Here is a 24222-nt window from a genome sequence, read left to right as displayed (position 1 = left end):
ACTGCAATTCCTGCAAGTCACAAAACCACAGACTGTGTAACCTCAAAATCCAAAGAAGCAATACACAAGAGGTACTCTGTGAGTTTGAAAGATCTAACTCACAAGTGCACTTTGTGACTTATTGCGATTTCAAAAGTGAGTGCCTTTATAGGGATGTAGCAACTATTTTAAAGGCAGTTGCGATAGCAAACCATTGATGTGATACCAAGCTGTCAATGCAGGACAGACAGCTCTCCCTTTGAGAGTGACAGCTATGGGCATCAGTGCAAAGAGACAGTGGTCCAAGGGTCACTGCATACTACCCCGATGTCCTCTTGCAACATTACATTTCTTTTTGCTGAGGGAAGCCCCTGGGCAAGGCCTTTGTTGTTTAGAAGAAAAGCATTTAAACATTTTGGTGGCAGAGGTGGGAGGCTCACAGGTCCCATTCTTGCATTTGGACATTCAACAGGATTTGCAAAAGGGAATACTGCCTCATTAATATTAATCGCTGTGACTTGTGAAAATGAGGCACCAATAGTTGGGCCACAATGGGGTTGACTTTAAGTTGGCTCCAATCATTCCTTTATAATAGAACCCATCAGTTAAGGTTCAGTCATTTGCATCTAAAATATCCCCCGTGACCTGTAGTGCCACATAAGAATCATCACTCTCACTCATTGTAACTCATCTCATCGTGAATCTAAAACAAGAGTATTGTTGCAGATAACATTCAAACACACATGAAATTTCTGAAAGAAATATAAGAACGCCAGGAAAGTTCACAACTTCCTCCCCTATATATAAATATAGATGACTGTTATTTACCTATGTCGGAAAGTCTTCAAAACGAACTAAGATCCAACTTATTTGTTCCGGAAAAAATCTGAGTCCCTGGTCCTGATCTGGCCCACCCCCTTGACCACCTACTCTTTCCAAAACCTTGGAGTCAATCTACAGAATAAACTTTACATTGCCACTCAGTTCAAGTCAGCCACCAAGAATGTATTATCTCATCTCTCTAGTCTCTGTGGCATTCTCTTCGTGCACAAGCTGAAGACTACATTTCTCTCATCGTAGCTGTAGCATTAACTACTGGAAATGGGGTATCCAGTTCTCCCAACGAAAACGGCATGAAACGCTAAGGGGCACAATACTTTAATGCTTGATACATCTTCATTCATCATCTCAAAGGGTTCTGACCACATCACCCCAGCTTTACAATCACTCCACTGGCTTCTGGTCAGATTAAGGATTGAATGTACAACCCCTTGCTTGGTACCCAAAAACTTACCAAAGGTTTCACTCTATGTAGCTTGACCAGATGCCTAAGGTCGCCCCCCTAACGCTGTCTCCCACTATGGTGAACATGATTGGAATGATTTGAGGATAGTTCTCTGCACCAAGAAGCTCCTCCATTTTGGGCTCTATTCGGCCATCTCCATCTCACTGCCAACATCAGCTCCTTCTGCAAGCAGCTGAAGATTCTCTTCTTCCTCTAAACAATCGCCTGTTACTGACTTCTTCCTGAAACCCCCACCGTCTGTGCCATGGTTGCATGATTCTCCTACAAAAAAGGACACATAGATAAATAAAATAATTGAAATTTTTGCATAAATATGTCAGTTGCTGAATAATCATGGACATCGAGGTTGGGATATATGTGTTTCACTGTAGCATTGTGAAAACAAGACTTTAGTGCAGTTTATTGACAGATAATTATATTACTACGTCTGGTTATACTACAGTTAATTGTGATCACCAGCAAGTAAGTAAGTACGCTCTGATGCATAAAATGTAAACCTATTTGACTCCTTAGTTATTGATTAATGTGATTCCAAAATTTGTCAGTACATTTCCCAGCAAATAATAGATGACTTTTCCTAATACAGTTCTGTTTAAACCATGTTCATTATGGTCAATGCAATTGCCTGAGTGTAAAGTTAAAGGCAGAGGCATAACCTAAAGTAACAACACACTAATTTTCACATTAATTTGCTTTTAAATCCAATGCAATTAGCCAAGTTTATCGGACCTGTTCATTTAAAAAGTTGTAATTGACATTATGTTTCACCAAAATGTTTGGAGTTAATCCACAAATGCTCCTGTCAAAATACTTCTTTTCAGTTTTTACCAATGTTGACCAACTAATATATTTGGAAAAGCAGGCCTTTCGAAACCTTTCCCTCAATAGAAAACCTCACCTAGAAAAAAAGGACAACTACCAACCATGAAAGCATATAGCCACTCAATCAAGCAGGTATGAGGTATTCAGTGCACTTTAAGCATTTAGCTCACTAGAATTAAGACCCATGACAACTTTGACACTCCCAGTACCTGCGTCCACAGCCCATTAATTTTAACCTTATAGTCGTCTGAAAACCTTCAACAATTTCCATCAGAATGTACTTTGCTTACACTTTCAACTACGCATCAAAGCTTCTCTTTTCTTTCCATTTTCATATGTACAATCCGTTTCTTACTTGATCACCTTCCATATCTCACATTTTGATGTGTCCTGTCAGAGCTTCAATTGGTTACCTGGGACCCCCTTGCTTACTCTTTCACCTGTCCTAAAAGTAGCTCCTTTTCCTACATTTTTTCACTAGTCCTTTTAAAACCTCACTAGGTTACCGTTTCATTCATCCCATCACAGTAACACATTCTTATCTTTCCATCCATCCTCCTCCCATACACTATTTTTCATTCTCCCCCCAACTCCATTCCATCTGCATCTTCAAACACGCCAATCAAATTCAATCCACTCTATCCTTCTCCAAACTCTTTTTCTACCCCGTCTAATCCTTTGTTCTCCCAAAACCATGCATTCTCACTCCCTCTGAACAAAGCACCATTTATCTTGTATGTTTGAATATTCCCTATTCATTGGTACATTTATCTCCTTATCACTCTGTCGCCATCACCTCTCTGTTTATCCACCTTTCACCTTCTTGTACTGCTTCCTTCAAACATTATGCAATATGATTCATAGTCTGCAATGGTGTCCTGCGAAAAATCACCAGTCTCAGACAGAAATATTATCACTGCCTCCAGTTATCCCCTGGTAGCTCAAGCCATTTCCATCTACATTGTGGACCCTAACTAGTAACACCACATGACTGCTGCCAAACTCCTGAACAACGGCCCTTCCTCTGCCTTGCAACCCTCTGCCAGAATGCTTGCTCTCTGTACCTCAGGACTATTCCCTCCTCTTCACTCATCAAACGGTGGTCAAAAAGCATCTTTTACTGCCTATAGGTCTGAAACAGTGACAGGAAACACCACCATTTCCAGAACCACCATAAAAAAACCAAGAGGCCCTACTACAAACAAAATATCTTGGAAGATACATGTCCAACCAAAGAGCTCTTTGAAGCTGTTAATCAATTCTGAAACCTCGCTAGTACTTAAATATAAAGTATGCAGAGAAAAGCTGCATTACTCTTGTGTTCAACCTCATCAAGAAAGCCTCTAACTTCAAAGCTTACTTCATGTAAACCGTGCAGCATCACCTCAGGACCCCAATACTAAATTGTGCTACCTTTAGCCCTCAACTCATACTGTGCTCATTAAACATATGTAAAGCATGGCTGGTCAACAGTGGATCCTTGCTGGATAAACTCCTTCAAGGCCCCATAATGGTGCACTATCACTATTCAAATTTGCAACCTACATCAGTTGAGGCGCTGTTCCCCAGCACTCCACTACTGCACCTTTTTACTATTAATATTGTTTATTGAGCTCAAATTGCTATGTTGTTGCTAATGACACTCAGATCATCTTAAAACGTGCCTAACTCTCTCAGGTAAAAACTTCAAGACTCTGTGAATGTCTATTACTTGTGGAACAATAAATGCTAAAGAATCATCTCAAACTCAACACTTCAAAAACAAGAGTACTCCCCTGTGAACTGTGCATTGTGACAAAACAATAACCCAATATCTTTTAATCACAGGCAGTGGGGCAGCCACCTACCACCTCAACTGAAGTGAAAACCTGTTGTGGGATTATGGACTCCAACCTCTCTCTTCAATGCAAAATCAAAGAAATGATGAAAGAGGGACTCATTCTATACAATGTGAATTTTATGACTCGTTTACAAGGTTTTCTTATAGGGTACAGGCATCATTACTGAAGTCATGACTTGATTATACAAACTGATTCAACTTCATACTATTTAGAAAAACAACTGCCAAAAAACAAAGGATACAAAATGCATCAGCCAGATAGCTACTCAATTTAAACAAACAGGACCATATCACACCTGCCCTCAAAGCACTAAACTGCTCACCAGTGGCCAACAGAATATCTTTTAAAGCGCTTTGTGTTGCACATTGTGTAACCCATGGGAGAAGAACTAGCTTTCCACAAATAAGCTTCATCATATGCAATCAAAGAAGAAAAAGCATTACAGAAACCTCAGATCAGGAATTACTCTATTACTGATAATTCCTAATTAGGAAGTAGCTGCTAAATCGGACATTAAAACTATTGTATAAACTGTTAAATAAAATCAGATCAAATAATTTTTCATTTAGAAAGGCCACCAAGGCCTGGGTTGTCTCATACCCTAGTTTCATGTACCTCTAGTGCCACAACCCGGACTCATTTGTAGGTCGGGATGGAATTTAACTTATGCTGGCATACTTGGAATAATTTTGCAATTTTGTGTAAAATTACAGAGATTATGCCATTACAACACATCACATTATTTTGGTGATACATTTTAATGTAAGATGTACCGTTTAGGAATTGTTTTAACGCTAGCAGAGTTTCAATTTCTTTTCTGTAGCCAATGCAGATCGTTTGGTTAATTTTTAGCACAAACTACAAATCCAAACCAGAGCTGCAGTGTTTTGTGCATGAGCAGTTGTTAGACCTGACAGCCTTAGGGTAGTCACCCCTAACTTTTTGCCTCCCTCCCTCCACTTTTTGGACACTGTTTTTGCTGGCTTTTAGATTCTGCACACTTTACCACTGCTAACCAGTGCTAAAGTGCATCTGCTCTCTCCCCTAAAACATGGTAACCTTGAATCATACCTGATTGGACTATTCATTTACTTATAAGTCCCTAGTAATGTGCACTTTATGTGCATAGGGCCGGTAGATTAAATGCTACTTGTGGGCCTGCAGCACTGGTTGTGCCACCCAATTAAGTAGCCCCTTTTCCTTGTCTCAGGCCTGCCATTGCAGGGCCTGTGTGTGCAGTTTCACTGTCACCTCGCCTTGGCATTTAAAAGTACTTGCCAAGCCTAAAACCTACCCTTTCTCCACATATAAGTCACCTCTAATGTGTGCCCTAGGTAACCCCTAGAGCAGGGTGCTGTGTGGGTGAAAGGCAGGACATGTACCTGTGTAGTTTACATGTCCTGGTAGTGTAAAACTCCTAAATTCGTTTTGCACTACTGTGAGGCCTGCTCCCTTCATAGGCTAACATTGGGGCTGCTCTCATACAGTATGGAAGTGGTAGCTGCTGATCTGAAAGGAGTAGGAGGGTCATATTTAGTATGGCCAGGATAGTAATATAAAATCCTGCTGACTGGTGAAGTTGGATTTAATATTACTATTCTAGAAATGCCACTTTTAGAAAGTGAGCATTTCTTTGCACTTAAATCTTTCTGTGCCTTACAATCCACGTCTGGCTGGGCTTAGTTGACAGCTCCTTGTGCATTCACTCAGACACACCCCAAGCACAGGGTACTCAGCCTCACTTGCATACATCTGCATTTTGAATGGGTCTTCCTGGGCTGGGAGGGTGGAGGGCCTGCTCTCACACAAAGGACTGCCACACCCCCTACTGGGACCTTGGCAGACAGGATTGAACTGAAAGGGGACCTGATGCACTTCTTAGCCACTCTTTAAAGTCTCCCCCACTTCAAAGGCACATTTGAGTATAAAACCGGGCCTCTGCCCTACCTCATCAGACACTTGCTGGAGAAGAAACCTGAACCAGAAACTACATCCTGCCAAGAAGAACTGCCTGGCTGCTCAAAGGACTCACCTGTCTGCTTTCTACAAAGGACTGCTGCCTTGCTGTTGGCCTGCTGCCTTGCTGAACTCTTGTCTGGCTGTGAAAGTGCTCTCCAAGGGCTTGGATAGAGCTTGCCTCCTGTTCCCTGAAGTCTCAGGACTAAAAAGACTTCTCTTTTTCACTTGGACGCTCCGTGCGCCGAAAATTTTGACGCACAGCTTGTTCCTAGGCGAGAAAAACGCTGCACACCGACGCTGATCGACGCGACGCCTTGGGGACGACCGGAACTTCGACGCACGGCTTCGCAAGGACAACGTCGCCTGACCTCTAAAGGAGAAATCGACGCGACGCCTGCCGTGAGATCGTAATTTCGACGCGCCGCCCCGCAGAACGACGCGCAGCCGGAAAACAAGCAGGAAAATCCACGCACAGACCCGGGACATCTGGTAATCCCCGCGATCCACAGAAAGAGACTGTCCGCGCGCCGGAAAACGAAGCACGACTTCCCCGCGTGAAAAATAACGACGCAAGTCCGTGTGTGCTGGGGAGAAATCGACGCACACACCCTTTTTCCACGCATCTCTTCTTTTGTGGCCCTCTGAGGAGATTTTCCACTCCAAACCAGGTACTTGTGCTTGAAAGAGACTTTGTTTACATTTAAAAGACTTAAGACACTTTATATCACTTTTCAGTGATATCTCTACAATTTCACATTGCAACATTATTCTTTTTGACCTACAATTATCCTGATAAATATTATATATTTTTCTAAACACTGTGTGGTGTATTTTTGTGGTGCCCTATTGGTGGTATTGTATGACTTATTGCACAAATACTTTACACATTGCCTTCTAAGTTAAGCCTGACTGCTCGTGCCAAGCTACCAGAGGGTGGGCACAGGATAATCTTGGATTGTGTGTGACTTACCCTGACTAGAGTGAGGGCTTTTGCTTGGACAGGGGGTAACCTGACTGCCAACCAAAAACCCCATTTCTAACAGCAGTCAACAAATATTAAAGGCAGATAATTTACCCAAGCTGACCATCTAGTAACTTCTGAGCACAAAACTACAAATATAAACATGAAGACAATATTCTGAGTGCAAGCGATGCAAGAACAACTGTAAATTACATTTTCAAGCTACATTTGTACCCAGACTGTTCAAGTAATTTTTTTAGCACAGATACATTTTAAGTAATTTTACAGCAGTTTAACAGAATTGCCCTACAGCAAAATTACATGGGTTTCACACATCCCTACTGATTTGTATATACTGCGCATGCCTCTTTGAGAAGTCTGGAGAACACTCTCTAAGCATTAAGCCAGGCTCTCCTTCAGAACTCTCTCCCCCATACCTCATGGTGACACTTTGCTGTTTAGCCATTTCTTAAACACTGCTACCATACCTTGAGTGTGGAAAACAGCAGAAGGTATGCCCATTTTGATCAAATCTAATGAGGATCCCCAGAATCCCGCAAACTACAGGCCAATATCTCTTCCCCCATTTCTTAGTAAGGTGTTAGAAAGCCTAGCCAATCAACAGCTATCTCACTATCTGGAAACAAACTCTAGTATGGACCCTTTGCAATCATGCTTCAGGGACCCACATAGTAATGAAACTGCATTACTGACAGTTCTAGACACCATCAGATTCTCCCTTGATGAGGGCTATCAATCTATACTGCTGCTGTTAGAGCTGCCTGCTGCTTTCAATACCATGTATCATTCCATCATGGTCCAAAGACTTTCCGAAATTGGTGTCAGTGGAAAAGTCCTTGGCTGGTTTCAGAGATTCCTACCAGGAAATTAGCCATCTTCAAGCTATTATGGCTGGCACATAATTCCTCATCCGGCAAAGGTCCTGCGTATTTCCAATGTAAACTCTTTCCCTATTGTCCAATTAGACATTTCAGCTCTTGCTCTACCCACGACATATTCACACAGTTAAGTATGGTGGCCGATCCTTCTCTTATCTTGGCCCACATCACTGGAGCAAACCTTCAATGCACATTCATGTGTGTTCTGATCTAGTGCAATTCAAAACACATCTCAAAACATGGCTTTCCTTACTACCTTGTGCATTGTCATAGTTTACCCTAGTGCAATATAACTACAGGTATTCAAGAGCACCAAAGCCTAAGAGGGTTAAACAGGAGAGGCAGCACTGAGTTGAGTTTCAGAATTATCTACCATGAACCAATATGTTAGTGGGTGGTGAATCCTGTTGCATGGAAATGCAAAGTTCTCTGAAGAGGTGTGCCTTCAGTGTCTTATTAAATTACTACACATCATCCCTTTCGAAACATATTCTAATGAAATAACAAGAACTAATTGTTACCTATTTATCATTCTTATAAATAATTACACATAATTGTATGTTAGTGTTAATGTTAATTAGAACCTATACTCTATTGATTAACTAGACCACTCCACACACTCCCACTTCTGCTCTGTGATTTTCCACAAGGTTGGGAAAATATGCTTGCTTTTTTGAAGTCCATGAAGGAGGCTGATAAAAACTATAAGTGTGACCTCCTAAAGGGACTCTGATACAACCAAAAAGGTAGGAAAGTATTTGAATGAACAATTCTTATCAGGTAGGAATTCATGTGTGTTAAACTGTGATAATATCATTCTGTAGCTCATCACTCTTTGCTCTTTCCCCATCCTCATCTAAGTTCATTGTCATGGTGAGCAAGGGATCAGGGGGATAGATGTCTAAATTCACTAAGGCAAAAACACATTTTTACCACTGTGAGTTCCTCTAGTAGCATTCCATTTCATTATTTTGTTAATTTTCTGTGCCTTTGCAGAAAATCTATGTTTTAGCATAGTGCAGTATACTGTTGTAGAAGAGTTGTCAGAAGGTCAAACCACTGAGTTAATGCTACCTGCTGACATCTGTTGTGATCTGCAGGTTTTTAGATCAAATCTTTGCAAGGCAAACTCAGCCTTCCCTCCTTACGAGGTGGGTAAATTGGGTCGCATTCTATTTTGTTACAACAGTGCCTCTCATTTACAGCACTCAGAAACCACTCAAGTGGAGTGTGAAGTGCTATCCCTGTGGAAAAAGCAATGTCTTTGCAATGCCAATGCATGCTGTAAAATATGTTGTAAAATCGCTTGATCCATTATTTTACCACAGTAGATACATCATTCAAAGGTGTTGCATCCGCACCCTCTCAGCCCCCTGGGCACCCAAGAACCAGAGTACTTTGTGGGCTTCAGCAGTTCTCTGGCCTCAGAAGACACTGTATGAAGCCTGCAACTGTGAATTAGGAACATCTGTCATTGGGGCCATTTTCTCTCATGCTCCTAGGCTCCTAGGCTCCTAGCTTCTGCTTCTTCACTCTTCAACTCCAGCATAGCAGACACCTGCCTGATGGTTTGCAGCTGCCTTTTAATGCAACTCTACAGCTAGTCAAGCTTAGGTTTTTCTTCTCCCTTCTTTTCCCTTTCCTCAATGGCTGTTCTCTCTGTGGTTTCTTCCTGACTTTCACAATACATTGGGCCTCATTACCACTTCGGTGGTCCTTTCACAGGACCGCCGAAGTCGCTGCAGGCAAAGGACCGCCAGTAATGAAGGTCTTTTGCCCGCCATATTAAGAGTGTTCTACTGTGCCAGTGGACGAAAACAGCATTTTCGCCCTCTAGCCAACCGGAACACTCACCACAACATTGACGCTGGCTCGTAATTCAGCCGGCGGCAATGTTGTGGTGCGTCGGATGCGCATTTCATTGCCCATAATTCGGGCAGTGAAATGCACAATGGCACTGTGCATGGGGGCCCCTGCACTTCCCATGCCAAGTGTATGGGCAGTGCAGTGGCCCCTAGGGGCCCCCTGATGCCCCACTTCTGCCAGCCTTTCCATGGCGGTGTTTACCGCCATGGAAAGGCTGGCAGATGGGGACTCGTAATCCCCAGGGCAGCGTTTCTTGTAGCGCTGCCCTGGTGTATTACAACTGCCGGGACCACCAGTTTGCAGGCTGGCTGCAGCCTGGCGGTGTTAGCGGTCTGACCCTGGCGCCTCCGCCATGGTCATAATGGGGTGGTCGGACCGCCCTGTCTGCTGCAGTCCGACCGCCATCGTGAGGCTGCCGGTCGTAAGACCGCCAGCCGCGTAATGAGGCCCATTGTCTTTCCTATGTGGTGTTTGATGTAATTTCCTTTTCTTGTCCATTTACTATGTAAAGGCCTCAGTCTGGTCTGAGGGTCAATCACAACAAATCCACGTTCATTAACTTCTTTCATCGCTCATTCCACTTGCTGATCCTGACCCTCACTTGTGAAGAATTTTACTACTGGTATGTGGATTCCTGGTTTTCTTCAATCCTCCGAAGTCTAACAAGGAGGGTTTTTAATGCCATTGGCTTTTTCCTCCTGAGAACTTGCAGCTACTTCAGGGCACTTAGCTACCACATATTCCAGTGTGTGGTGTCTTTGTTACTTCGAGAAACCTTGAACCATACATCACACTGCGGACTGGACTGGATTGTAGATAAGTGTCCATTCATGAAGAGAGCGGTAGGCATTTCCTTTAAGTAAGGAAAGCCACCAGCCTTGGATGCCAGGCAGTAGTTGCCTGAAATTATTGAATAAGATCCCTTTTTAGTTCTGGTTTTAGCTAATACTGAAGTTATATTCAGCCATGGTGTAATGTCATTTTGAAGGACTGTATTTTACCATTTGACAAGAAGCACATCCACACGCAAAGATTAGCTTTGGTGTCAGGCACTATTTTAGCAATGTTTTCTTGTTAAAGCCCAAAAAATAATATTAGCATTGTCAGATAGTTCCTTCAGTATTAATGGTCTGCAAAAAACATGACAAAACAAGCACTGACAAATCCAAAATCCAGGCAGCCAACACTAGAACAATTGGCTTTGCCAATGCGTGCTCCGTGTATCTATAGAGCTCCAGGAAGGAAAATGTAATCCTGCCAGGAGTGCTGAACACCTCGTACAGTTCCAAGAAAGTATAAGAATAGCAAGTAGCATCTATAAATTACTGAATTCTTAAGTCACCTTTTGGACTGGAGGACAATGCTTAAGCAACCAGTAGTGGTTCCCAAGAAGTCTCTTAAGCCAATTTGTGTCCACCTCATATTCCCTGTTTCTTTTCATAAATGGTGCAAGCCACGTTTTGGGACCTAGCAAACCACATTCAAATACATTGGTTCTTAGAGTAGGGATGCGCACAACTTTTTTCTTGGAAGCTGCATAAGTCTCTATGCAATACTTCACAACTTGATACTTTTGCAAAATTATACAATTTCTCCACATTTGCATGGACATTCTGATACTTACAACAATTTAGGTTGTAAAAGATAAACTTGCAGAGAAACATTCTGTATAACTTTGCCATTGCTTGATTAGAGTGAAAATTGTCTTGCAAAGCAAACAAGAAAACACCAGCTGCAACCTTAATATGAGAAACATCATTAACTTATCGAACAGCGAAAATTGGGAACAACATAAAGGTTCTTGCTCAATATACCTTCAACATGCCTAAATTAGAACTACACCAGAGGAGCGTCTTACACCCATGAAGCAGCACCAGAAATTGTGTGAAGTAACATCTGTTTTACAGGCACCTACATAAAAGCCTGTTTGTGGAACTGAAGACTCCTGTCTTCTTGTTTATTCTGAGGCATGATAAACCACGCCAAATATTCAAAGATGGCATCCGATGCCAATCCGTATTTTGGGGACCTGCAGTAAGCAAAAGAGACTTTTAGGACAAGATTCTTACAGTTAGATATGTGGTCTTAGGTTCTCCTGTTGATCTGAGGTGAACTGTGTTAATCTCATAATGTTATGTTGTACTATGCAATTAAGAATTTGATTGCGGATTCTAACACCCAAAGTGATATAATGTGTGTATTTCCAGAGTGTGCATTCACCCCAAGTAGATTCTCAGTGCTATTGAGAGATAACAGATGTTCCTCATTGACACTTATTTTAACAATCTTAAAACATAAAATGTTGAGTGGTGCTGCCAGAATCTAAAAACGTTATCATTAGTTAACATGCAAGCCCCTGCAGTGGAAGCATTAGTTCATTGAGGTACCAACAACTATGATTCAGATTTTCAAGTGATCAGCCTACCGGTCAGAGTAAGAATCAGACATCTAATTAGAGAGAGGGAATGCTTTGTGCTAATACACACAGTACTTTGCTTCATTCAGCCAGAGAGGTTGGGAGGCGGAGCCCGGCTTATTCTAGCCTTTAGTTGTCACTATTTACCTCAGTGAATGAGTGTGTGCTGAGTGCTAACACTTGAATACTGCGCAGCATGGTTCAGGACACCTCTACATATTAGGAACCAACCACTGTATCACAGGGAGATAGTGTAAGGGTTTTGGTTGTTAGATGGTCCAAAGGCAATGCCATCCTTCAGAACGGCGACCTGAATAACCTACATCCTCTAAAATGGAGTCCTATAGGGGTATTGATGCAATCCAAGATGGCCAATAGTTTCAGATTGTCTTGAACTGGGTGATGCATTCAGGTACTGACCAATCAGGGGAACTAAGGTCAAGCACCTGATTGGGCCTGGTTTGGATAACTAGGCCAATGTAAGTAAAATATATCCCACCAATAACAATATGGCCCTTGATCAGCAGCACCTGAACTCAGAGCAGGAAGGGAGTTAGGTTGAGTGGACTGAAGATGTGTTTGCAAAGTGGTTTATTGCAGTGTGTGAGTCATTTGTGCTGAAAGTTTGCAAAACCAGAATTGTGACAAAGATGTGCAAGATAACGTATGTGTTTGTTCAGAGGTTGGGGGCAGGCATTGACGTTATTGTTAAATAGTACTTGTATGTGTATAATCAAGCCCAATTAATTTTGTAAGCTAGCCGTTCTGCAGGGCGGTGATCCACCATGAGTGGCGGCCTCCTGATCTTGACAACACAGCATACCTGCTTTAAGTTGGCTAGACATCCCAGCACTTCTGAGACTGCTCCCATTTGTTGTGGTCGTTTCCGGCAATTTCTGGAAACATACTTCATGTCCCAGCTCTCAGAGAGGTTTGACTAAGGACAGGAGGAGAGAGTGTTGTAGTGCACGAGTACAGGGGACTTATAAGGTGCTTCCTTCTCAACTCTCCTACACATAAGGAATCAGCACAAGTAACACAGATGAAACTGATGTCAAAGGCATGGACAACATTTAAGAGTGGCAGGAGTCGCAACAGTGACCCCTGGACAGCCTCTTAGGACCATGGCGCTGCCCTTGCGACCTCTAGCCTCAGAGGTGTCAAAGGCTGTCCCATGAATGAAAGGTAAATAGTGCTGTGAAAATGAAATAGATAATACACATTTTTAAACAAGATTTTGCCAGCAGTCCTTATTGTGAACACATGGAAAATGATGCTTTCAATGAAAACCTCACATCTGTGCTTTAACGAATGAGATTGCTTTTTAAGTGATGCTAATCAAAATATTTTAATGCCAAGGAATAACTGAGTCATTAAATGGTCTACGTGAAATAATACAGGTAGACAATGTCACTGCTATTTTTATAAATGTTTGTGATTGTCTTTCTGTAATTTGCTTATACACTTCAGTTTTGGAATATACACTAGGAAAAACATTAAATCGTGACCGTTTGAGGTATAAATATTTTTGCTTCCCAGTTGTGTTATGTTATTTTGCGGCTTCTTCTCTTCCAACAAAAACATGAACGTTCATGGAATAAAAAAGAGAAATGTCTAATGTTCCCATAATGTCAACACCCTGTTTACATACATGGTAATAGACCCGATTCAGACGGGAGACTACCGATTGTTCAAGCCTAACAAAATCTTTATTTTGGCTGTCTGGTGCCTGAAATTATCTCTACCTCAATAGACGTCAATGGGGGAAATGCATTCTCCCGATTCTTTTTTTTTAATCTCCAACTTTCCTCTTTCAAAATGCTGGCATGTATGTATTTAAAATGTAACTGTTTTGTAACGATCAAATTATGAGTTAAATATGCTTTTATCCTCATCAATGCCAGATATTGCTATCATCTGGATTAGGGTCACATGACATCAATTCCTGAGAGAATTCAGTGTCAAGCTTTATATAACGTCACTTCCTATGATGTTACTGGATCAAATGATGGTTATGTAATGTCACTTCTCCCATCCCTGGTAATTTGCTGAATCGGTGCCCACGGTCAAAGTTGCATTTAATTATTGGATTCAATGCTTGTGAGTATGTCTTCTTTTGTGTCTATAGCGTGTCTATCTATTTGGTTATCAAAGTCTGGTCACCCTGACCTGCATGGACGTTGGGAAGGTTGGGTGGCTGCAGAAAGGAGCACAGAGGTGAGCAACAGCTCGAGAGCCAGGAAGGTAATGAACAATTTTGCAGCTCTTCCATGGAAACGTAAAATGTGCAGAGCTCTGAAACCTATTCTGTGCCCCGCCCTTCTCCCGTCCTGACATTACAAACAGCCCTGGGGCAGTGGCGTACATGTAGAAGGAAGATGATTAATAATGACTGTAATTGATCTTTTGAAGAGCAAGAGATAATAAGTTGTTAAATGCTGCACAGTGATATGGGAAACAGTACTCAGGGAGGCGACACACCCTCTCCAATTTGTATATAAGGAGCAGCTATTTCCCCAGCAGTCAGTCACCACCTCTGCTTCCTTTCTTGAGCTGGTGCACCTGCGATAGTACAGCATGGCAAGTTTACACAGTTCCTCTCGTAGTGTTTCTTCTCAGAAAACTAGTGTTAGACAGGGTGCTAGTCAGAGTAGCCATGCTGGGGGTTCTTTCGGGGGCTACGGGGGTGGCAGCTTTGTTGGTGGTGCAGGAAGTGGCTGGGCTGGTGGTGCCGGAGGTAGCATTGGTGGTGGTGGTGGCTTTGTTGGCAGTGACCATGGGGGCCAGTGGGGCCAAGGGGTCCAATGGGGTCAGTGGGGCCAGGCTGGCCATGGGGACCAATGGAGCCTAGGTATCCATGGACATGGTGAGGGCCTTCTCTCTGCCGGGGAGAAGGAGACCATGCAGAACCTCAACGACCGCCTGGCTGCCTACCTAAAGAAGGTCAGGGAACTGGAGGATGCCAATGCCGAGCTTGAGCGTAAAATCAAGGAGTGGTACGCGAAGCAACGACCAGCTCCTGAAGAAAGGGACTACAGCAAATATTTCAAACAAATCGCAGATCTGCAAGCTAAGGTGAAGTACCATGCCCAGTTCAATGTATTATTTGTTTTAGATAATTATCTTGCCAATTAACAATAATTCCCTAACTGGTACTTATTACTCTTCTTCTCTATCTTTCGGAGTTTTTTCTAATCCAAGTTCTTCGATCAGTCTGAATATGTACTTCTTTTTCTCACAAAAGTATTTTCTATTTCTAACCTGTTTTATGAAAAATTTAAAATAATGTAAAATTACTACTCTTGACAGACACTCTGACCTGTAAAAAGAGGTTTAAACATAAACAACTATCTGTATCACAAGAAATCAGGCCAATGTTTGCTATCATTTGTATGGCTCAGCTTAGTGGCAATGCCCCAAGCTATATCCAAGTTCCTACGTGTGGTACCCAGTACCTGACCTACAATTGTGCGCTAAATATTTTACTCACTAACTTTCTTCTTTATATTGCAGGAAACAATCCAGTAGTTATGCCAAGGGTCTAAAAAAAATACACATAAAAAGCAAACCACATATTTTGAAAGCATATGTTTAGAGATAAAGTTGTCAGTGATGGTCGTACTATTTTTATGTTCCTTCATTTCTGAAGCATACCTCCCTAAATCAATTGTTGCTAATTGCTCTAAAGAGATCATGCACTGCAATCAGTTAAACAGGCAAAAAAATTGTATAGAGGTTGGAGAACACATTGGTGTATTTAAGCAGGTAGACATTCATATCATGGTAGAAAAGTAGATTAGAGATAGGTTAAGAGAGAAAACAGTCATTTATTTCATACAATGGGCAATAGGAAAAGGCGACTTTGAATCACTTTAACTAAGCTACAGCACTCCACAGTAGGAGATGTTAGAATACATTTCCCATTCTTACTCAGTCTCACCACTGGCTCATAAAAGTAAAAAGAAAACAACAAAGTAAACATTCACCCTGCTAAACCCATTTAAAATTCATATTAATACGGCTTGCTCATCATCAGCAGGGTCAGACCTCCCACCCCCGGTGCTGATAGGTTACCTTACCTCTCTGCTGACCCTAGTCAGCCCCCCAATCAGTACAGAGAGGCTTCACGGTTGTACTATTAGCCAATCTATTTCTAAGTCAGACTCCTAGCCATTTTCTAGCCTTTTTCTGAGGATGACCAAATGTAACTTTTATTCTGTACAGTATGTTTTCTGCTCTGATCTTCTAGCACCCCTGTTTACCCAGATGCCAAATCATACTGGACAAGAGCTTCTCACAACATCCTCACTTAACTGATACACAAAGCCTCAAATAAAATTGTTGACAATTTCCATTTGCATTATGAAGTGAGAGTTAAAGAGTTTTTTTAGCAAGTACAGAGAGAAAGTCTGGTCAGCAGACATTCTTAAGCAACTCGTAACATTTACTTGCCTTTAGCAATCTGACTGCTTTAGTTTGTAGAATCATTTAGAAGATTAACTTATTTACATGTATGAAATTGCAATCTAAATACAGTATTTAATTACTTTGAAGTGCAAGATTAATGTAAATTAATTTCAGCAGCGTTCATTAAAATCAGTTTTAAAATGTAATACAGAGATCTACATCCCCACTATAGAAACATGAAATTCCTAAAAGATGACCAGAATTGGGAATTCATATAGACTAGACTTGAGAAAATTGAAGTGATATTTTGCTGTCTGACAATTTTCAATAGCAGTGAAACCATGATATGTTATATTGATTGCATATTCAGATGCTGTTGTTTTCATGTTTCTAGTTGTGCGACACTCAGCTCTTTATTCTATGAACGAATAGGCCTTGAGTCTTTCTTTTGCCATCTTGTGTCTGTAGATCTTAGCTGCCCAAGTGGCCAATGCCAGCGTCGTCCTGCAGATCGATAATGCAAGACTGGCTGCTGATGACTTCAAACTCAAGTGAGTAAGACTGGGTAGTGATGAATTACATCTACTTACATATACTTATAGTACACATAGATACTCCTATACCATCTCAGCACACTTCTAATTTAGGCAGAGTGGATAGTCAAGAAACATTGATGCCTCATAACACACTAAAGACCGTGGTCTCCTATATCGGATAACTCACTTCTCTCTCTGCACTGAAGGCATAGATGCCTGACTGTGGTAAATGTTTTCGCTCTACAGATCCTGTTCTTATGAAAGTGAGCATTGGAAGTTTTAGCTGTTCACTTTTGAATGATAAAGGCCTTCAATTTAGAAAGATCAGTTTAATTTAAAAAAAAGTAAGTGTGCCTATTATTTTAACACGCTATCAACCATTGGTGACATCACCAGAGCAGGGATCCATGGGAACTCCTTTTCAACATGTCCTCTCCTTACACAAGGCATTTAATGGCTTATTAGATGAACATACGTACTTCCTGAAAGTGAAGCATGCTCAAGGGGTTTTTAGGGAGTTTTGTTGCAATGCAGCAAAAAAAGTGTGTCAGCTTTATATGTCTTACACTTGGGAGATAAGGAGAAACGAAGACAACTCTAATACGGATGAGGCGTGTTTGCATTGGGCGCACTGTAGCAATATTCCCAGGTTGAATAGTTTGCAATGGTGCTGGTACAATTTGGCGCCAATCTTTGGAGTTTATGACAAGTGAAACAACAACATTTTAATTGACTTGCCAGTGGGAAAACAGCTATCCGTCAGTCCAGATGTTGGTGTCGATGTCAGGGCAAACTTTCACCAGCAACATCAATGTATTAAAAAATACTGTTGAAAACCCTACTGGCATTTATGTAATCTATGTTACCATAGGTATCAGTAATTCGTGGATGTAAAATACGCCTCATATAATGAATAATATCCTCTCCTCTGGATTATGGAATATTATCCGAATCTAATATTTCACCATGCCATTCCTAGATTCCGAGAGATTTTCTTTGAGAAAGTACTCACAGCTTCACTTGGCAAATTAGACCCTGGAAACACCTGAAGTAATTCAGTGTATGAAATTACTGCATACGTCGTAATTCACTATCAGGCCGGTAACTCCTGCTTGTGTCCAATTAAAGATTTAAAGGTCAATCAGGATTAAAGTTTATGAAGTGCTTCTTGAAAAAGTCTTTGGATTTCTGCCCCAAAAGACACTCAATGGATTTTCTGCACACTTACACCAAAGCTCGTTCTAAGTGTGTTTTATTGCAGCTTACACCGTGTTTGGCTGGGTTGGGTAAGGTTGGTTGCAACACATGTATTTTCACCACTAGCGGTATTTTGATCAGGCAATAGCTTGGAGAATAGACAAAACATGTTTGAACAAAAGTCCTAAAACTTAATATGTTCCTAGGTATGAGAATGAGCGGATGCTTCGCCAGAGTGTGGAGGCTGACATCAATGGGCTGCGTCGGGTGCTGGATGAGCTGACCATGGCCAAAACTGACCTCCAGTCACAAGTGGAGAGCCTGACTGAGGAGCTGGCAGCACTCAAGAAGAACCACGAGGATGTAAGAGCTAGTAGTGTGCTTCACTGGTCTCGGAAGACATGAATATGGGATAAAATCATAATACTAAAAATGTTCAATACCAATTATTATGAGTCAATGAAAGGGTTCAAATGTTTATATATACTCTAGACCAGCATTCTTCACTGTTGGTGCATCATGGCTGAGTCCATTCCAGGTTTACAGGTAGCCGATGACTATTTAGATTCATTGTACGCTAATTTGTGTTGTGAGGATATGCTGCAATCTGACAGGGGTCATAGATCAACATTGAATTCTCATGTTGTATATTGTCTGGCTTACTCTAAAATGCTGAACATTACTTGGTTGATCAGTGACTTACACTTCTTGACAACCCATAGAACCTTTTAATATTGCAGTATTAGAATCAAAATATTGTTCAACATAACCCAATTTCTAATGTTGATGTTCCTTTTTTTACATCACTTGCATACAAATGAAGGGGTTTTGTCTTTTTTTCTCATTGCAGGAGATGAAGGGTCACCAACATGATACTCAAGGAGATGTCAGTGTTGAGATGCGTGCTGCTCCAGGCATAAACATCATCGAACTCCTAAACCAGACAAGGGTGCAATATGAAAAAATGGCAGAGGAGAACCGCAGGCGGGCCGAAGAAGAATTCAACCGAAGGGTGAGGATCTATACACTATGATGATTGTCAAAAGAAAATGGAGAACCCTGCATCAACTCTCCCTCATTTTTCTTTCAGAGTGCTGAGCTGAAACAACAAATCATAACAGGGGTGGAGCAGGTGCAATCAATTAAGACTGAGGTGTCAGAACTGCGACGGACCTTTCAATCGCTGGAGATCGAGCTGCAGGCACAACTGTCAATGGTAAGAGAAAGTTCACCTCTCGGAAAGCATCGCCACTCATAAGAAACATAAAATTGTTGTGTGATAAGACAATAGGAATCTATTTCCAGTTATGTAATCAAAATAATGATTGACGCAATTTTACATTGTTTCCCCATCAATTATTCTTCTGCACATTTCTGAATGGTTGCCACCTCATACCCTTGACAGAAATACATCTACAGTGATTTTCAGAGTAGGAATGGGTCAGGGAAATATTGCAAATATCCCCAAACTCGATAGTTAGTCGATGTTCTCAAATTTTCCATGGTATTCAGGACCTGAACTCACTCCCCACCTTGAGAATAATCTTTATCCATGTGCAATATTGCACCATAATGTTGTAACCGTATAGCTACGTAAAGTTTTTTCCAAGTGATAGTTAACTTTTTGTGAATTCCTTTAAATAATTCATGTTGGTATTTGTACACACACTTAGCTTTATTATTTGTGCCCAGGGTGTTTAGTTGAATAGCGAACATAAGAAAAACAGCCAATATCAATCCTAATCCCTGTCCTCCATTCCTGGTCACTTTTAAATCATCGTGCTCCACATCTTTCCCACAATTCCTACTTTTTCTTGTTGAAACTCTCCCACACCTAGGTTAATTTCCACTGACCTTACTGTATGGGTGGATGGCTTTTGGATCATCACCTTTTAACACTCTCCACAATTGTATATACAGAGAAATACAATAAACCGACTTAAATCCACCAAATTGTCATCAACTTGACTCACAATTCACTATAGAAACTTTGTCCAAAAGGTAGAGTCAGAGGGAGGCTTACCAGCAATGATATGATTGAACTGAAAAAACAATGTTTGTAGTCTTAGGGCCTAATTTAAATATTGGCGGATGGGTTACACCATCTCAACGGGAAGGATATCCCTTCCACTGAAATCTAAATCTCATTATGTCCTATGGGATTTAGAGTTTGTTGGGACGGGATTTGAGTCACCGTTGTGATGGAGCAACCAATCTGCTAATATCTAAGTCAGGCATTCAGTTCACAGATGTGCCTTTTACTTAGTAACTGTGCAGTGTTTTGTTGATTTTACAGAAAAGCTCTTTGGAAAGTAACCTGGCCGAGACGGAGGGACGCTATTGTTCTCAGCTGGCAGAGCTGCAAGGCAAGATCAGTATCATAGAGGAACAGCTGGGTGACCTCAGGGCACAGATGGAGCACCAGAGTGATGAGTACAACCAACTCTTGGACATCAAGAGTCGACTGGAGCAGGAGATTGCAACATACCAGCGTCTCCTTGAAGGATCGGGAGGGTAAGAATTTGGCAGCATCTTTCACCAAAGATTTCCTTTTCTACCGTTAGTGAGGTGCACTATGTAGAAAGATCTCATAGTGGAGAAGCATGTGTAGAGTCATAGGGCAGTCAGCATGAAGTTAAAGAATATGCACTTGGAGCTCCTAAACCATGTGAGGATCTGCACAGTGCTGTGTGAAAATAAAAAATTGAACAGCAGCATTTCATAAAAAGTTGTTCCAGTACCAGGGTTAAGCTTTAGTAACTCTGCATCAAGGATTATAAAAAAAATGGGTTGGGATAATGATTGCCACAGTCTCATCTTTTACGTTTTTTTCAGAGAAAGGCTTACTTGATTATCAGTGTGGTTGAGTTCATGGTTACGCATGACAAGATTGTTTTTCTTTTGGATGGAACAGAGTAAAATGAAGTGAAAATGGAAACTGGGTCACCGTTATCTTAGTTGCACCAAGTTCCAAGAACCTGAACAATAAGTAAAGACCTAATTTAGTGTTTGGGAGACAGGCCGTGTGTCACAAATGTCACAGATAATTAATTCACATTATTACAAGTGACGTAGGGTACAATGCACTTTTTATTAAGGTGGACGGGATAGCTGCCACATTTGTGATGGAATAACCCATCTGTAAACTCTAAATCAGGCCCTACGTCTCAGGTAAATAGCTCCTAGCTCAATGAATGATTGAATGACAATTTATAGAGCATGAACAACTACCCAGAGGCCGCCCTGGCACTGAAAAAGGGGTATAGACTAAGGGAGAGGTGGCTGCTTGCCAAGACTTATGGAAGCTCCAATAGCCAGGTTGAAATTGTTTCCTGAAAAGTTGTTTTCATGAAAAGATTGTGATTGAGGTTTCTCCCTAATCTGCAGAGGGAGAGAGTTCCACACCTTAGCTAACCTAGAAGAGAAAGCTGTGATCTTGTATAGAGGTATTTTAACACCATGGAAGTGTTCAAATGTTTTGTACACACAGGTGGCATTGCAAGAGCATTTTTATATCACGCTACCTAATTTGGGGATTTTTACCATTACTCGCTGTGATAAAATGTGACTTTCCCTCTGTCCTCAAGAGAGACACAGTTCAAGTGCCAATTTAAAAGGCTCATTACTCAGGATAATTTAATTAATTTGATTTCTGGATACAGGTCCTCACAGTTCCCGCAAACTAAACATCAGTCAGACTATGGCTCAGGAGAACACAGCAGTCATAGCGGCGTCAGCGGGTATGACAGAGGCAGCAGGTCCACCGGAACCACAGGCTACGGCTCAGGCACCGGTTCCTCTTCCAAAGGTAAATGCTTTCTTGCGACGCCCAGTTCCCACACACTTGAAAACCACAGTCACAATAAACAGGCTCTGACCCCATCACTTGCATCCCACACAGTCTCTGACACAACAGTCACAGCGATGGGTTAGATTCAGTGGTGCGATTATCTTATATTAGCATAGGTTGAAATCTGCAAACAGCTCTGCCAGTGCGCCTGATCTTTTAGCGACAGCTCTTGCATTTCTAAAACACTAAAAATCTGCGCAAGTGAGCTCGGTTATTGACTGCTGCACTCTCTCTGGTGTGACCCACACTTCACTTTAACAGTGGAGATCGACCCTGCCTGCAGCAACTCCGCTATTCCAGTTCTAGAGTCTGTAAGTGCACCCAACTACTGCCCTGCAGCAGCCCCACTCTGTTGCACATGGAACCGAAACATGGTTCTAAGCACCTCAGTCATGATCTGTTCCCACATGGCGAGGTGATTAGTTAGAAACGCACGTTCACTGAACGCGCCGTAATGTTTTTATTTGAGCCACTCATAGGTACTGCGAGCCGGAACGGCATGTGGGGCCATTGCCCCTTGGGACCACTCTGCTTCCAGAGTAAACTGGATAGTGGTAAACTAGCCAATTGAGATTTGTCCTATGTCAAAATAAGTCTTGCTAGCTTTTACCTTTCTCTTGCTTCTTTGTTTTAAAAAGTGGGGAATGAAAAGATTCTCTGACCAGCGATAGGGCAGATCTCATTTTATTGAGGAACAAGTCAATTCACTTCTCAAGGAGTGTCAAAATGCTGTAATCTGAGGACATTAAATCTAGGAGTGAGAAGTTGCATAATTTTGCACATCATTTCATAAAATTTCATGTAAAGTTCACAACACTCGGCTTTAAGAGAACAACTTGTCTCTGGACTCTGGCTGTGTAACTAGTTTCACATAAAGCAAACCGAGATGCTGATACGGGATGGGGGAAAAACTAAATCCAATCTCATAATGCAAAATTCCAGGACGTTTGGGGAATTTCACATAAGGTAAAATGTGGAAATTTCACTGGCATCATTTATAATTCCTCCAGGCCATGTTAATACATTAGACTAAGCCAACTCACAGGTGGCAGGTTTGAGCCCCCTTTAATTTACAGGAACCAAACCCTACTGGCTCTCAGATTCGAACCCACGCATAACCACATACAATGGGCGCTGCATCTCAGATTGAACAGCTCAGATTTGTTCTAAATTTTGTTTTTCAAAACCTTCCAGGTCTACGCGGGTAATAACGATGACAGAGGACTTAGCTGATGGCAAGCCCGTCAGCTCGAGAAGACAGGTACATGAATACTAATGAATGCTGAGGAGGATCTGAAGGTTACGGACGAGGCCAATGGAACATGTGAGAAGTGGATTCCAGCGAATGAGGCACTTCAGAATTACTACACTTTCCGGGACTGCTTGGCACTTAATTCACACTCTTATGGTAGAGCCCCTGTATACTTCTCTCTCCATAGGAGCGTCCTTTTCAATTTTCACCTTGAAAACGAGCATCCTAGTGCAGAGCACCTTCCGCAAAAGAAGGCGCTATGTTCATGGACGCCGTTAAGTTTTACAGTGAAATACACATAGCTATTGTTGAGTTAACTTTAATTAAAAGTGCAGTGACACCAGTGCATTATTTTCCTCTGAAAGATATTCTAAAAGAGGGTTCCAGAGCATTCAATCTGGATACATTCGCTGTGTGGTTCCTTTTTAATTCACTATGGAACGTTTCAGGTTGTGGAAACAGTTTTCCTTTTTACACCTGCTTGCTTGTTTCTTCTTTTCAATAAACTTTCTGTTTGATGCAAAATTCAAAATCACTTTTCATTTATTTGTGATGCTTCCACCACCTTCTTTTCAGGTTTCTGAGATTTCTTGCTCCATAACTTCTTTGCCAATGAACGAAATCAGACATTTACAGCATCTTTCGCTTCAGGGGCAGAAAGAGTTAAAAGGACATAAGGTGATTTGAGGGCTAAATGAATGGATGATAGGTGTACATTTACATAGAACACAGTACATATTGTGTCTCTTTGTGATGATCTGCAATATTGTCTACCAGTCAGAAAGTGTAATTGTTCATTATGCTTTTAAAAGGAGGAATTTGACACTAGAGTGGAATGTGAGAAAGTGGGTCTCCTGTCTAATATCACCCCGCAAGAGATTCCAGTATCTGGGACATATGTAAAAGGAAGTCCTTTTTCCCCTTCTCTGTC

The 24222-nt window shown here is 41.6% G+C and overlaps 1 protein-coding gene across 1 annotated transcript; it reads left to right on the top strand.

The window, feature by feature from the left end:
* The first annotated feature begins 14565 nt into the window (after positions 1-14565).
* LOC138299397 (keratin, type I cytoskeletal 13-like) lies at positions 14566-23823 on the top strand. The gene is made up of 8 exons (XM_069237625.1): positions 14566-15124; positions 16925-17007; positions 18396-18552; positions 19040-19201; positions 19280-19405; positions 20486-20703; positions 21852-21997; positions 23234-23823. Exons 1-8 carry the CDS (start codon positions 14627-14629, stop codon positions 23245-23247), a joined length of 1404 nt encoding a protein of 467 aa, XP_069093726.1. The 5' UTR covers positions 14566-14626; the 3' UTR covers positions 23248-23823.
* The last annotated feature ends 399 nt before the right edge of the window (positions 23824-24222 follow it).

The sequence above is a fragment of the Pleurodeles waltl genome, chromosome 6 (genome assembly GCF_031143425.1).
Source record: "Pleurodeles waltl isolate 20211129_DDA chromosome 6, aPleWal1.hap1.20221129, whole genome shotgun sequence".
NCBI classification, from domain to species: domain Eukaryota; kingdom Metazoa; phylum Chordata; class Amphibia; order Caudata; family Salamandridae; genus Pleurodeles; species Pleurodeles waltl.
This window is presented reverse-complemented; position numbering and strand designations above follow the sequence as displayed.